The sequence below is a fragment of the Theropithecus gelada genome, chromosome 2 (genome assembly GCF_003255815.1).
Source record: "Theropithecus gelada isolate Dixy chromosome 2, Tgel_1.0, whole genome shotgun sequence".
NCBI classification, from domain to species: domain Eukaryota; kingdom Metazoa; phylum Chordata; class Mammalia; order Primates; family Cercopithecidae; genus Theropithecus; species Theropithecus gelada.
Genome location: NC_037669.1, coordinates 191,828,534 through 191,842,657, shown reverse-complemented (window position 1 = coordinate 191,842,657; position 14,124 = coordinate 191,828,534). Strand labels below are relative to the sequence as shown.

General features: G+C 38.3%; 1 protein-coding gene across 3 annotated transcripts in view; it reads left to right on the top strand.

Moving 5' to 3' along the window:
- The window catches only part of PPP1R2 (protein phosphatase 1 regulatory inhibitor subunit 2), a 29,049-nt gene extending 22,686 nt beyond the window's left edge, over positions 1-6,363 (top strand). For all 3 annotated transcript variants that reach the window (XM_025375946.1, XM_025375945.1, XM_025375943.1), the window contains 2 exons: positions 1,833-1,997; positions 3,735-6,363. In XM_025375946.1, coding sequence (XP_025231731.1) covers positions 1,833-1,997; positions 3,735-3,781 — 212 coding nt within the window. In that variant the 3' untranslated portion in view covers positions 3,782-6,363. The remainder of the gene's footprint in view (positions 1-1,832; positions 1,998-3,734) is intronic.
- Positions 6,364-14,124: the final 7,761 nt, after the last annotated feature.

The window sequence follows — 14,124 nt, the reverse complement described above, 5'->3', positions numbered from 1 at the left end:
TATATATAAGTATAGATATGGATAAAAACTTAGAGAATTAAGAAAGTACTGGCCAGGTGTGGTGGCTCACACCTGTAATCCTAGCGCTTTGGGAGGTCAAGGCAGGTAGATCACTTGAGGTCAGGAGTTCAAGACCAGCCTGACCTACATGGTGAAACCCCATCTCTGGTAAAAAACAAACAAAGAGAAAGTACTTTGGAGGCCAGGTGTGGCGGCATGCACCTGTAGTTCCAGCTGCTTGGGAGGCTGAGGTGGGAGGACTGCTTGAGCCTAGAAGTTGGAAGCCAACCTGGGCAATAGTGAGATCTCATCTCTAAAAATTAAAATTTTTAAAAAAGAAGAAAGTACTTTAAATACCTTTATTGAGGGATGTCTCTGCTTTTTAAAAAATAATTTTTGAGCTAGGGTCTCGCTTGTCAACCCAGGCTGGAGTGCAATGGCATAGTTGCGACTAACTGCAGTCTCAGCCTTCTAAGCTCAGCCAATCCTTCCAGCTCAACCTTCCCAGTAGCTGGGACCACAGTCGTGTACTACCACGCCCAGCTAATTTTTAAAAATTTTTTTGTGGAGATAGGGTCTTGCCTTGTTGCACAGGCTGGAACTCCTGGGATTACAGGCATGAGCCCCAGCATCCAGCCTCTGTGCTTTTTTGACATTGAAATATTTTAATGAAATTTTTAATAAAACAATGGTGAAGCTGGGCATGGTGGCTCATGCCTGTAATCCCAGCACTTTGGGAGGCCAAGGCAGGTGGATCACCTGAGGTCAGGAGTTCAAGACCAGCCTGGCCAACATGGTGAAACCCCATCTCTACTAAAACACAAAAATTAGCCAGGAGTGGTGGCGCATGCCTGTGATCCCAGCTACTCGGGAGGCTGAGGCAGCAGAATCACTTAAACCCAGGAGGCTAAGGTTGCAGTGAGCCAAGATCGCGCCATTGCACTCCAGCCTGGGCAATGAGTGAAACTCCATCGAGAAAAAAAGAAAAAACACAACGGTGAATGATTTTAAATAGCTGGCAATTTTATATTGGCCCCCCCCTTTTCTGTTGTTGCTTTTTTTTTTTTTTTTTAATTTTCTGATCTAAGAAAGTTAAAAACCTTAAAATGATGTATTCATAAATAGTTCCTCTTTAAAGAGCAACTATTAATAAAATGTGATCAGTTGTGTTGAATTGCTGCCAGCTTTATGTTTCTATGGTGAAGACTAGAATGAAAGAATAATTTGGAGTCACTTCATCATTACTTTATAACAGGTTTTTCTTAAAATTACTCTGAAAATGAGGTTATGTTTTTAGCCAGCAATGTCTTAAATCATGGCACTTTCTTAACAGATAAGAATTGTTTTAAAAGATTTTTTCTTAATTATAATAATAGAAGATAATAAAATATTAAAACTACTTCATTGTTCCTTGACTCAGAGTTAACCACTGTTAATTGCTGAGTCTTATTTTTCTCTCTGTGTGTGTATGTGACAGGCATTGTACATAATAAATATAGTATATGGTGTTGTAACTCGTTTTTTTTTCACCATTTAACTCTTTCTGGATGATTTTCCCATAGCTTTAATCTTTCTTTACAAATACAATTTCTAATGGCTGGATATATTCCTGTTTTTCCATCGAGATGAATGCCAGATAGTAAATATTTTAAATTTTGCAGGTCCAATGGTCTCTATTACGAACTACTCAACTCTGCCATTGAACACAAAAGCAACCTTAAGCATGACAAAAACAAATGAGCATGACTGTTTCAATAAAATTTTATTTATAAAACAGGTGTGGGCCAATCCTTGAGATCAAACTTCCTAAGTTTACATTTTTCATCTTATAGAAAAAAAGCGACAATTTGAAATGAAAAGGAAGCTTCACTACAATGAAGGACTCAATATCAAACTAGCTAGACAATTAATTTCAAAAGACCTACGTGATGATGAAGATGAAGAAATGTTAGAGACTGCAGATGGAGAAAGCATGAATATGGAAGAATCAAATCAAGGTTAGATGTTTGGAAAATGTCACTGAGACTTTTGTGATGCTCTGTGTCTAAGATCATAGACTTTATTTTGCTTTAAACTTGTGAAAAAACAAAATTTTGCTGAGATTCACTTTATTATACCAAATACTTCTAAAATTTTAACCCCCATGGCCAATTTCAGAATAATAAAGTTTTTATACCCAGAGTTGATTTGATTTTAGACCATATGTTTTATTATATGGCTTTCTTATGGTTTACTTGCCTTTAGGCCAGGATGTTTGTCTTCATATTAGGCTATATTTTGTTTTGAATGTTTTAGGTCATGTTGTATTTGTCATAACGATCTAACGTTTAAAATTTTTTAAATGAAGCATGTTTTTAGTATGGAATATTTGTTTTTACATCCCTTTAGGTACAAAATATGTCATATCTTTCTAATGTGGATTCTTTTGACTATTGGATTCACAGTTATTTAACTGTTTTTGGTTTTGTTTTTATTTTTTCAGTCTTAGACACCCAGCCCCTGCAGCCTAGCAACTCCTAATCTGTCCTAGGAAATAGGCTTTAGTTAACTTTTATGAACCGTCATTCTGGTATTTCTGCACCACTAATGAAAATTTTTGTGCCCACTATCTACTCCTTGTACTTACAAACTTCATACTTTTCAGTGGAGGTGTAACATTTTATTTGTGGTGCCCAGAGTGGTTAAGTCTTAGGAAATTAAATTATTATTATATTACCATTTTGGTAAGCATTGTATGAAATATGAATAATTCTATGATACAGCCTGATGAGTCACTGTCTCATAGTGTCAGGGTCACAATACTTTTTGTTATTCCATAATATGCTTCAGCCTTTTAGTCTATTTCATATAGCTTTTCATTTCCATTATATACTCCATCGTCTGTTTAACTGATATTAATTTGAGCAAATTTCATCTTAAGTAGTAGCTGTTACATGTTTCTATTATCCATTTTCATTTTTATTTTATTTTTTGTTACAGAGGTAGGGTTTTTTGTTTAACGCCATTTCTTTGGAAAAATAACTATGGCATTTTGTCCGTCTCTGCTTATAAGATATTACATTTCACACATTTAGTACATAAGTATATTTTTTTGTTTAAGTTTAATGGAGGATTAAAATTTTGTATTAGCTCAGTGCCTGATTTTTCTTAACTGGAGATGAAGTACACCTTGCAAAGGAGTATATCCTGCTTAGCATTACAAAACCCACAAGAATAGGATAAGACTTAGGGAAATAAGTACCTTATTTATCCCCTACCCTTTTTGGGCCCTTAACATTTTACCAGCTTTTAAGATCTCTCTATAGAACCCATTAGTTTTTGGGCAATGTCAGTCTCCTCCCTTCCCCCCTTCTTCCCCCATTCACACAATTCATTGGAGAAAAATGACATGTTTGGACTCTTAGGCGATATTTCATACCTTTGAGGTAATAAATATATATCTTTTTATAGCTCTGGACATTTGAGTTGTCGTAAACTCTTACCTTTCCAACTGTGATTTACAGAAATGTTCAATCTGAAACCTGTTTATCAGAAAGTAGACACTTCTGTTCTTTAGACTATTTAGGGGAGTATATAGATTCTTCTATTTCAGTCTAAATCAGCCTACATGAAATACACCTTATTTGTCTTTAAAATTTTTATATTTGCTTATCACGCATGCTAGTAGAAGGGAACTTTAGCCGGGGTTGACAAAATATAACAATTTATGTTGACTTTTTCTTTTATCTTTGCAGGATCTACTCCAAGTGACCAACAGCAAAACAAATTACGAAGTTCATAGAAGAGATTTGTTCAACACTGCAATTGTTTGTTAGATATAAACCCTGTGACTGTAATACATTGCTTCTTGCTCTCCACAATTCATGACTTAAGTACCAAAATGCATACCAGTTATTATATATTGCCAAGAATTAAATGATAAACTTAGAGACTGATTAGACTGAAAATGCCTAATTGATATATATATTCTTGTGCCTAGTACTTTACCACAAATACAGTGTAATATCATCAGTCCAAAACTGCATTACTTTTGTAAAAACACTGGTTAATTTGTATAAGATATATAGCTTTTTATGCTTTAGAAGTTAAACAGTATCTTTGCGGGGTGGGGGACTAATTTATTTTCATCACTCTTAACTGTGGTGGTAGCTCTTATAAAGTTTGTCGATCTGTTGTTTTTTTTAAATCAAAAGCCAATTGAACAACAGGATATATAGACTGATAAATATTCAGGCTGAATAGTATTTTAACACTCGTCTTCAACTTGATTTATCTGTTTAATTGAAAAGAATTATAAGAGTTACTGTCGCATTTTCTGGCCTACTACCTTTAAAATTCCTGTTGAGTTTCTTTGTATTTACAAGGAAAGGACTGAACTTTTTCTCATCAAAACTAGCTTTTTTCCCCACAAATAAATTATCAGGTTAAACTTTCACCAATGTCTGCTCTGTTTTTTGTTTTTTGGGTTTCTTTCTTTCTTTCTTTCTTTTTTAACGTTTTTGGTACACTGGGCAGACTTCAGAGCAGTTTTTTAAAAAATAAATATTCTAATGTAGCTATCTCACCATTCCCTTTAAATACCGGTCTTAACCTCCTGCTTTTATTTCCTACTCCTTTCTACACATACGCACACAGTCCTTTACCTTTTATTTCCTACTCCTTTCCACACACACGCACACAATCCTTTACCTTTTATTTCCTAGAGTCCTTTCCACACACACGCACACAATCCTTTACCTTTTAAAGGTCATTAAGATTGTCACGACATTAGGGACTTTGTCACTCTTCTGTTGCTTGCTGCAATGTTGAAATTCTTACTTTGACCATCGATGCCTATGAATTCTTCTAAACGTGAAGAAAATAGATTGAGTAGCAGCAGCACTATAGGCAGGAAATAACAGTTTAACTGCTGAATTTCTATACCTCTCTGATTTACAGCTTACTAATTAAATTGCTATTATTAGTTTGGCTTAATTAGACTTAAGAAAACAACTGAGGGGTTGTTTGTTTTTTGAGGTTTTTTTTTTTGCATGAGAATTGTATGTAACCAGTGACATGATTATTCCTGAATGTACAGACAGAAGTAAGCCTGGACATTGTTTAATTTAAAAACTTTAAATAGTCCCTGCTTTAAGGGAATACGATAATGTATACTATGACAAATGTACTTTATTCTTCTAACACAGTAAGAATTATGTGGAATTTTTTCCTTAAACAAAGTGCAGGAAAGCCCTGTGTGTCTTGGTTTAGTGATGGTTTCATTTCTAGCCATACAATTGATGGATTGTATACAATTTTTGTTAGTACCAAAATAATCTGTTATATGAACAGAACAGACTTCTAAAATAATGTCTGTATTTTATATATATATATGTATATATATGCATATATATGAAGGCTTTTATTGAACAGCTTATCTTCCACTTGCAGGTTTATGGAAATACCAGTGTTTCAAAATAAAAAGTGGGAGAATTCTTTGCTGTTAGAGGAATATGGTTATTATTTTGATTTTTTAAATGACATATAATCAAAGTACTGCTGAACTATAAGTGCAGTATTCTACTAAACATTTCAGCTAGTAATACCACTGATTTAGAAACAAAACTGTTTATCTCTGCTTTCTGAATTTGGAATGTTGGGATTACCTGTTTAAATCTGTCTTGGGGGATTAGAGATTCAGTCTGTATAAGTGCACATATATTCATGCACCCTCTGCTTTTGGTTTTCTTGTTTCTGAGTTCTTAGAAAGTATCCACATACTCTTTTTTTTTTGTAGAAGTAGCTGTTGTAGAGTGAAGGAAAGGATAAGACTTTAAACGGTTGATTCTTTTTGTGTTTTCTACCAACTATTTTTTGAAATTTAAATCACAAGCGAACTCGTTTTCTGGTTTTTAGAAAGTAGATGATTTCAGAGGAGTAAGACATGCCAAGCAGCATTGCCCAGTGGGGTTTTAGGTTGTCAGGTGCAGCTGAGAAAAGGTATGTTCAAGTCATAAGTAGCTAATTGATAGGGTATGAACTAGTCAAAATATGAACCGTTATGATTCAAGTTAGATTTTCCTCTGGAGAGACAGATCTGAATGTTCAGTTCTAGCCAAGGTAGATTTTACTTTCAGCTTTTTGATCAGTATCACTTTCTGTGCTTAACTCTTTGGTGTTACGTTGTCCATTTTCATTTGTCTAAAATTCTGCAGAGAAGACTAAAATTTGACATAATGGTATACATGGATTGTTAAAGGTAGCTTTCAGTTGAAGATTAAAGCAAGATGCCATTTTCCCCATGACTTTCATTTTGTTTACATTTTTTTCCCTTTAAGTTAGTATACACTACACATACTGTAATAAAATACAATAATATGACAATTGCGTGTGTGTGGATTTTGTTTTATCGTTACTTAACTCTCTCAAGACCATAATCCATTGACCAAGTGTTCTGGATACCAGGAGTGGATCATGGATTACGTTGTGGCAGAGTAGTTTTTTTAGTCGTCGTGGCATTGTGCTCAGTCCCTTACATCTAATCCTCAAAACCGCCACACAAAGCAAGCATTCTTATCTACACTTTGTAAGTGAGGAAAATGCTCTTGGTCACTTACATATTAATAGTTTTAGTGCCTCACACATGCTAAATGACAGGATTTAAATCCAAATCTAAATTTCATGGTCTTTATTCATACATTTTTAGATGTAGAAAACATTTTAGAAATTGTACCTTACAAATAAATGTATATGGATTATTGATACATAACTGCTTTAGGAGTAGCATTTTTCAGGTGTTTGAGCTTCTGGGATTTTTTAAAATCTGAAAAAATGGAAATAATTTTGTTTGCAGTTTGTGTGCCATCTAGGAAAAATCGCTCAAAAGCACAAATAGCCAGTGGCTGGAGATGAATGCATGTCATTTGGTTGTGTTTTGCAAGTTTGTTTCTTAGCAGACTGTTTCAAGCTCATAACATGATTTTTTTCATAGAATACGTCTTAACAAGTCAAGGACCATGCCCGCCTATAGAAACCAACATGTACCTAACCCAGGACTTCCCAGTGTGTTACATCAAACCCTTATCCCACAAAGTGTTCCATGAAAATGGTATGAGAAATAAGCTTTGCACATACTATGTACTTTATTCCCCTACCCCTTGGAAACTTATGTACATTATTATAATAAAGAGTCTGAGCAGTCCTGCTTATAGGAAATGACTGAAAACTTAGTTTTACCTTTTTCAAATATATTTCATTATAGCCACCCCACTTTGCCCATCAAATGACATCCCAAGTAGGGCAATAGGCCAGGGTCTCTAATATATCAAACTTGGACTTTCTCCTAAAGAAGGAAGAGAATGGTTTATCAGTGAAAGAAGGAAGACATGGTAGCAATAACCACAGAGGATTGATGGATTGGATACAACTTGCCAAACATAAGGTTTTAATTTTTGGTAAGTTATGCAAGAAACTGCAAAATATATATTGAGGACAGATGAATCTGTAGTTGTGGTTGGTTCTAAGCTGCAGTGGTTTTGTACTGATAGAACTATTATTCCAAAGACCTGCTGCTCAAGCCGTTTTCTGGAATGTCTTGTGCTCACTATCAACTCTTTGCATACTGGTTGGCAAGAGCACATCTGCTACCCATCAAGAAAATAGAAGAGCAGATAACCAGTGTCTCTGGTCTGTGGCTCATACCCCCAAACTTGGTTACTCCAGCCAAGTGGTTTTGGGATTTGACTCATCTGGTTTTTTATTTGAGGAACTATTTGGGGGAGGTAATGCTGCAAGTAGGTAAATGAGGGTGGATTTGGCAAGTGTTGAGTCATGATTTTATCCCAACTGCCCAACCTGAAATTTTTTTCAGTGAAGTCTGCCAAGTGGTTAGCATTTCAGTTCTATTACCAATGGGAATTGTTGCAATTGGAAGATAACTCCTATAAATTGTTCCTATCTGTTTAATTGTGTGTGGATTGATGACAGTGTTGACTAGAAATAGAAGAGGATTCTGCAGGCTCATTTTTTATATCTTAATATCATTTGACCTCACTTATTAAGCAAAGAGGATTCTAAGCAGCTTTTTCTGAATAGAAGCCTTGTTCTAATAAAATGGTTCAGTCTGAAAAAGTGTTACCAATAATAGAGCTAATGAACATAGGAAGCCACGTTTACATTCTTGTTTAGTTAGGCTCCTTGGTCTCGGAAGTATCCCTATGTAAGCAGTTACTTAGCGTCAGAATTCTGTATTTTTATCTTCCTATGTAAAAGACACTCCCAATTGAAAAATAAGCAAGCACTTGATCGTAGGGCATTGTGCCAAGCTAAATCAGGAAATACGAACATAAGATTATTTCCCTGGCTTTAAAGAGTTTCAAGCTTAGGTGTGCAGAGAAGAGAGAGAGAGCACTGCTTTGCAAGAATAAGGAAGGAGTAAGAAGACACTCGCCCTCTGCAGCCATTCTCAGGAGGCCTTTCTGGTAGGTGAGACTGAGAAGGGTAGGCTAACAAGACACTACTATTTATCAGTTTTATATGGATTTTCTTAATACCAAAATAAGATCTCTGATGTGGTTTGACTCTGTCCCCACCCAAATAGCACATTGAATTGTAATCCCCACTGTTGCAGGAGGGACCCAGTAGGAGGTGATTGGATCATGGGGGTAGATTTCCCTCTTGCTGTTCTTGTGATAATGAGTGAGTTCTCAGGAGAGTTAGTTGTTTAAAATTGTGTAGCACTTACTCCTTTTCTCTCTGTCTCCTGCCATCATGTGAAGATGTGCCTACTTCCCCTTTGCCTTCCACCATGACTGTAAGTTTCCTGAGGCCTCCCAGTCATGTTTCATGTTCAGCCTGTGGAACTGTGAGTTAATTCAACCTGTTTTCTTCATCAATTACCCAGTCTCAGGTAGTTCTTTATAGCAGTGTGAGAACACACTAATACAATGTCTCTAGTCACCTACCTCAAAATTTTTACTAAGCAAGATAGTTCTCACAAAAATCAGAAATGTCAAATAATTTTTTTTTTTTAACACAAAAGCCTAGTACAAATGTTGGGTTTCAGAAGTTGAAGCAGATTTGTGGATTGTTGCCATTTAAGCTTGTGCTGCTGTCTTAATAATCCCTAAGTTGATTTACTGGGCGACAAGGGGCTGGGGAAGGAAGGGCTGGCTCAAATCCACAATATGGAAGTCCTGCTTTAACTTGAAACTATCTTAGGAACTGTGCTTTGGTTCACTGCTAACTTTGAAAAGCAAACTGGTTCCTGCTTCCCCAAGTAGGAGTGTCTGAGTCTTTGTGTGTATTTTAGAGACAGAGGCTCACTGTGTTGCCCAGGCTGGACTCAACTCCTGGTTTCAAGTGATTCTTCCACCTCAACCTCCCCAGGAGCTGGGACTACAAGTACACACAGCTGCACCCAGCTTTTTTTTTTTTTTTGAGAACAGAGTCTCGCTCTGTCGCCCAGGCTAGAGCACAATGGTGTGATTTCAGCTCACTGCAACCTTTGCCTCCCAGGTTCAAGTGATCCTCCCACCTCAAGCCTCCCACGTAGCTGGGACTACAAGCATGCACCGCCACGTCCAGCTAATTTTTTGTATTTTTAGTAGAGATGGCATTTCGCCATGTTGGCCAGGCTGGTCTTGAACTTCTGGCCTCAAGTGATCAGCCTCCCAAAGTGCTGGGATTACGGGTGTGAGCCACCGCGCCCGGCCAATGCCCAGCCTTTTTTTTTTTTTTTTTTTTTTTTTTTGATACAGAGTCTCGTTCTGTCTCCCAGGCTGGAATGCAATGGCACAATCTCAGCTCACTGCAAGCTCTGCCTCCCAGGTTCACGCCATTCTCCTGCCTCAGCCTCCTGAGTAGCTGGGACTACAGGCGCCCGCCACCACGGCCAGCTAACTTTTTTTTTTCTTTTTTTGTATTTTTAGTAGAGACAGGGTTTCACCGTGTTAGCCAAGATGGTTTTGATCTTCTGATCTTGTGATCTGCCCACCTTGGCCTCCCAAAGTGCTGGGATTACAGGCGTGAGCCACGCGCCTGGCCCTATGCCTAGCTTTTGAGTGTTAGTTTTTCCTGGTAAATCACAAAGTATATAATCCAATCTAGGACTTAACAGGCCTGAGAGGAGGTTGGAACTGACCAGATTACTAAGTGAATTGAACCCAGAATAATAGTCTGTATTATTCTAAGCTTCAAACATTGTTCTGTAGACCTAGAGTCTGAAATTTTATGAACTAGATGAGGACACATTGATAATGTGTAAAGTTGAGAGGAAAAGATGTTTGTTTTTTAGAACATTATTAAATATTTATTAAGCACCAAGTATGTGCTCAGGAATTTTGCTGGGGAATACACATTGAAAAGGTAAATTAAAAAAATGGTTCTTAGAACAAAGGTATATAATCACTGTGACAAAAAGCAAATTATATAGAAAAGAGGGGGAACAGAAGAATCACGATGTCTATTGCTTACATGTCTTACGTATATCATAAACATCATGTTCAAAACTGAGTTATTTTTCCTCCAAACTATTCTTTTTTTTTTTTTTTTTTTTTTTTTTTTTTTTTTTTTTTTTTTTTTTTGAGACAGTCTTGCTCTGTTGCCTAGGCTGGAGTGCAGTGGCAGGATCTTGACTCACTGCAACCCCCAGCTCCCTGGTTCAAGCAATTCCCCTGCCTCAGCCTCCCGACTAGCTGGGATTACAGGTGCGTGCCACCATGCCGGCTAATTTTTTTGTATTTTTTAGTAGGGACGGGGTTTCACCATGTTGGCCAAACTGGTCTCGAACTCCTGACCTCAGGCAATCCTCCTGCCTCGGCCTCCCAAAGTGCTGAGATTAGAGGTGTGAGCCACCATGCCCGGGCCCTCCAAACTATTCTTAATAGCTCTATCCCCCACTCCAAACATTCTCCCAAAATCAATAATTTAGCACCACATTGTCTACCTTGATTCATTTTTTTCTCTCAAATACTCAAAGCCAGTCCGTACCTTCATCATGTATCTAAATCTCTCACCATCATCAGTCACTACTGTAGGTACCTTAGTCAAGCCATCACACTTTGTAAAAAACATTTTTTTAAGAGGCAGAGTCTTGCTTGGTTGCCCGCGCTGGAGTACAGTGGCACAATTATAACTCACTGCATCCTAAAACTCCTGGACTCAATTGATCCTCGCACCTCAGCCTCCCAAGTGGCTAAGACTATAGGGATGTGCCACCATGCCTAGCTAATTTTAAAACAGTTTGTAGAGAGGGGGTGTTGCTAGGTTACCCAGGCTGGTCTTGAGCTCCTAGCTTCAGGTGATCCTCCTGCGACAGCCTTCCAAAGTGCTGGAATTACAGGTATGAGCCACTACGCCTAGCTTTCCAGTCCTTTTTTTTTTTTTTTTGAGACGGAGTCTTCCTCTGTGACCCAGGCTGGAGTGCAGTGGCACAATCACGGCTCACTGCACAGGCTCAGCCTCAAGACTCAAGCAATCCTCCCACCTCAGCCTCCCAAGTAGCTGGAACTACAAGCATGCACCACTGTGCTTGGCTAATTTCTGTTTTTCTTGTAGAGATGGGGTTTCACCATGTCGTCCAGGCTGGTCTCGAACTCCTGAGCTCAAGCAATCCTCCCACCTCAGCCTCCCAAAGTATTGGGATTACAAATGTGAGCCACCACACCCAGCCAATTTTTAGATTTTTTTTTTTTTTTTGTAGAGCCAAGGTCTCACTATGTTACCCAGGCTGGTCTCCAACTCCTGGGCTTAAGCAATCTTCACACCTCCCACAGTGCTGGGATCACAAGCGTGAGCCACCATGCCCAGCTGGTTGTTTTATTATTGTTAAGCTTGAAGAGTTCTTTGTATATTTTGGATAACAGTCCTTTATCATATAAATCTTTTGCAAATATATTCTCCCAGTCTGTGGCTTGTTTTCTTTCTCTTGAATGAATTTTGAGAACTGTACTTTGAACATTTAGTTTTCTTTTTTGCCCAGACTCCAGAAAAATAATATTATATATGTTGATGAGAGTTTTCTGAAGAATTAAAAATAAGAGATAAATGTTGATGAGGATGTACAGAGAAGAGAACCCTTGTAAACTGTTTGGGGAATATAAATTGGTACAACCATTATGGGTAGCCATATGAAGGTTCCTCAAATAATTAAAAATAGAACTACTGTCTGATCCAGCAATTCCATTTCTGGGTATATATCCAACGCAAATGAAACTGGCATGTGGAAGAGATGTAAGTGTCCACCAACAGTTGAATGTATAAAGAAAATGTGTATATACACAGTGGAATATTATTCAGACTTAAAAAAGAAATGCTGTCATTTGCAAGAACGTGGATGAATCTGGAGGACATATATTAAGTGAAATAAGTCAGGCACAGAAATACAAATACTGCATGACCTCACTTATGTGTGGAATCTAAAAAAGTAAAACTCAGAAGAGTAGAATGGGCCGGACGCAGTGGCTCAGGCCTGTAATCCCAGCACTTTGGGCGGCCAAGGTGGGCAGATCATGAGGTCAGGAGATCGAGACCATCCTGGCTAACATGGTGAAACCCCATCTCTACTAAAAATACAAAAAAAATTAGCCGGGCGTAGTGGCGGACACCTGTAGTCCCAGCTACTCTGGAGGCTGAGGCTGGAGAATGGCGTGAACCCAGGAGGCAGAGCTTGCAGTGAGCTGAGATTGCACCACTGCATTCCAGCCTGGGCAACAGAGCGAGACTCTGTATCGGAAAAAAAAAAAAAAAAAAAGAGCCTGGGTGACAGAGCGACACTCCGTCAAAAAAAAAGAATAGAATGATGGTTGCCAGTGGCTGGGGTTTGGGGTTGGAAAGATGTTGGTCAAAGGGCATAAAGTTTCAGTTAGATGAAGGAATAACTTTAGGCAATCTATTGTTAAATATGGTGACTATAGTTAATAACAGTGTTTTGGCTGGGTGCAGTGGTTCACCCCTGTAATCCCAGGCCGAGGTAGGAGGATCACTTGAGGCCAAGAGTTCAAGACCAGCTTAAGTAACATGGTGAGACCCTGTCTCTAAAAAATAAAAAATAAGATGAGTTGGGTGTGGTGGTACATGCTTGTAGTTCCAGCTACCCGGGAGGCTGAAGCGGGAGGATTGCTTGAGCCTAGGAGGTCAAGGCTGAAGTGAGCTATGATTGTGCCACTGCACTCCAGCCTGGGGGACAGAGTGAGACCCTCTCTCTAAAAAAAGAAAAAAAAAATTAATAATAGTGTTTTATGTACTTGAAAATTGCTGAAAGAGCAGGTTTTAAATGTTCTTAGAATGAATGAAAAAATAAGTATATGAGGTGATGGATGTGTTAGTTTGATTTAACTATTCCACGATGTATACACATATATCAAAAACGTGTGTATACACCATAAATATATAATTTTTATTTGTTAATTTAAAAAATTAAAATAGAAGGGTAATAGAAGGGTATATTCTTCTTTTAGAGATCTTCTAGATTTTTTATGTAAATGCAAGTGAGTAAAAATGTGATGACTTTGTTGTTGTTGTTTGTTGGTTTGTTTGAGATGGAGTTTTGCTCTTGTTGCTCAGGCTGGATTGCAATGGCGTGATCTCGGCTCACTACAACCTCTGCTTCCTGGGTTTGAGCTACTCTGCTGCCTTAGCCTCCCAAGTAGCTGGGATTACAGGTGGCTGCCACCATGCCCAGCTAATTTTTTTTACATTTTTAGTAGAAACAGGGTACATTTCACCAAGTTGGCCAGGCTGGTCTTGAACTCCTGTCCTCAAGTGATCTGCCCACCTCGGCCTCCCAAAGTCCTGGGATTACAAGTATGAGCCACTCCCCCAGGGCTCTTTTTTTTTTTTTTTTTTTTGGAGACAGAGTCTCACTCTGTTGCCCAGCCTGAAGTGCAGTGGTGCAATCTCGGCTCACTGCAACCTGTGTCTCCCAAGTTCAAGTGATTCTCCTGCCTCAGCCTCCTGAGTAGCTGGGATTACAGGCATGCACCAAGACGCCTGGCTAATTTTTGTATTTTTAGTAGAAACGGGGTTTTGCCATATTGGCCTTGAACTCCTGACCTTAAGTGATCCACCCACCTCAGCCTCCCAAAGTGCTGGGATTACAAGCTTGAGCCACAGCACCCAGTCGACTTTTCTTCTCTCCTTCTCTCC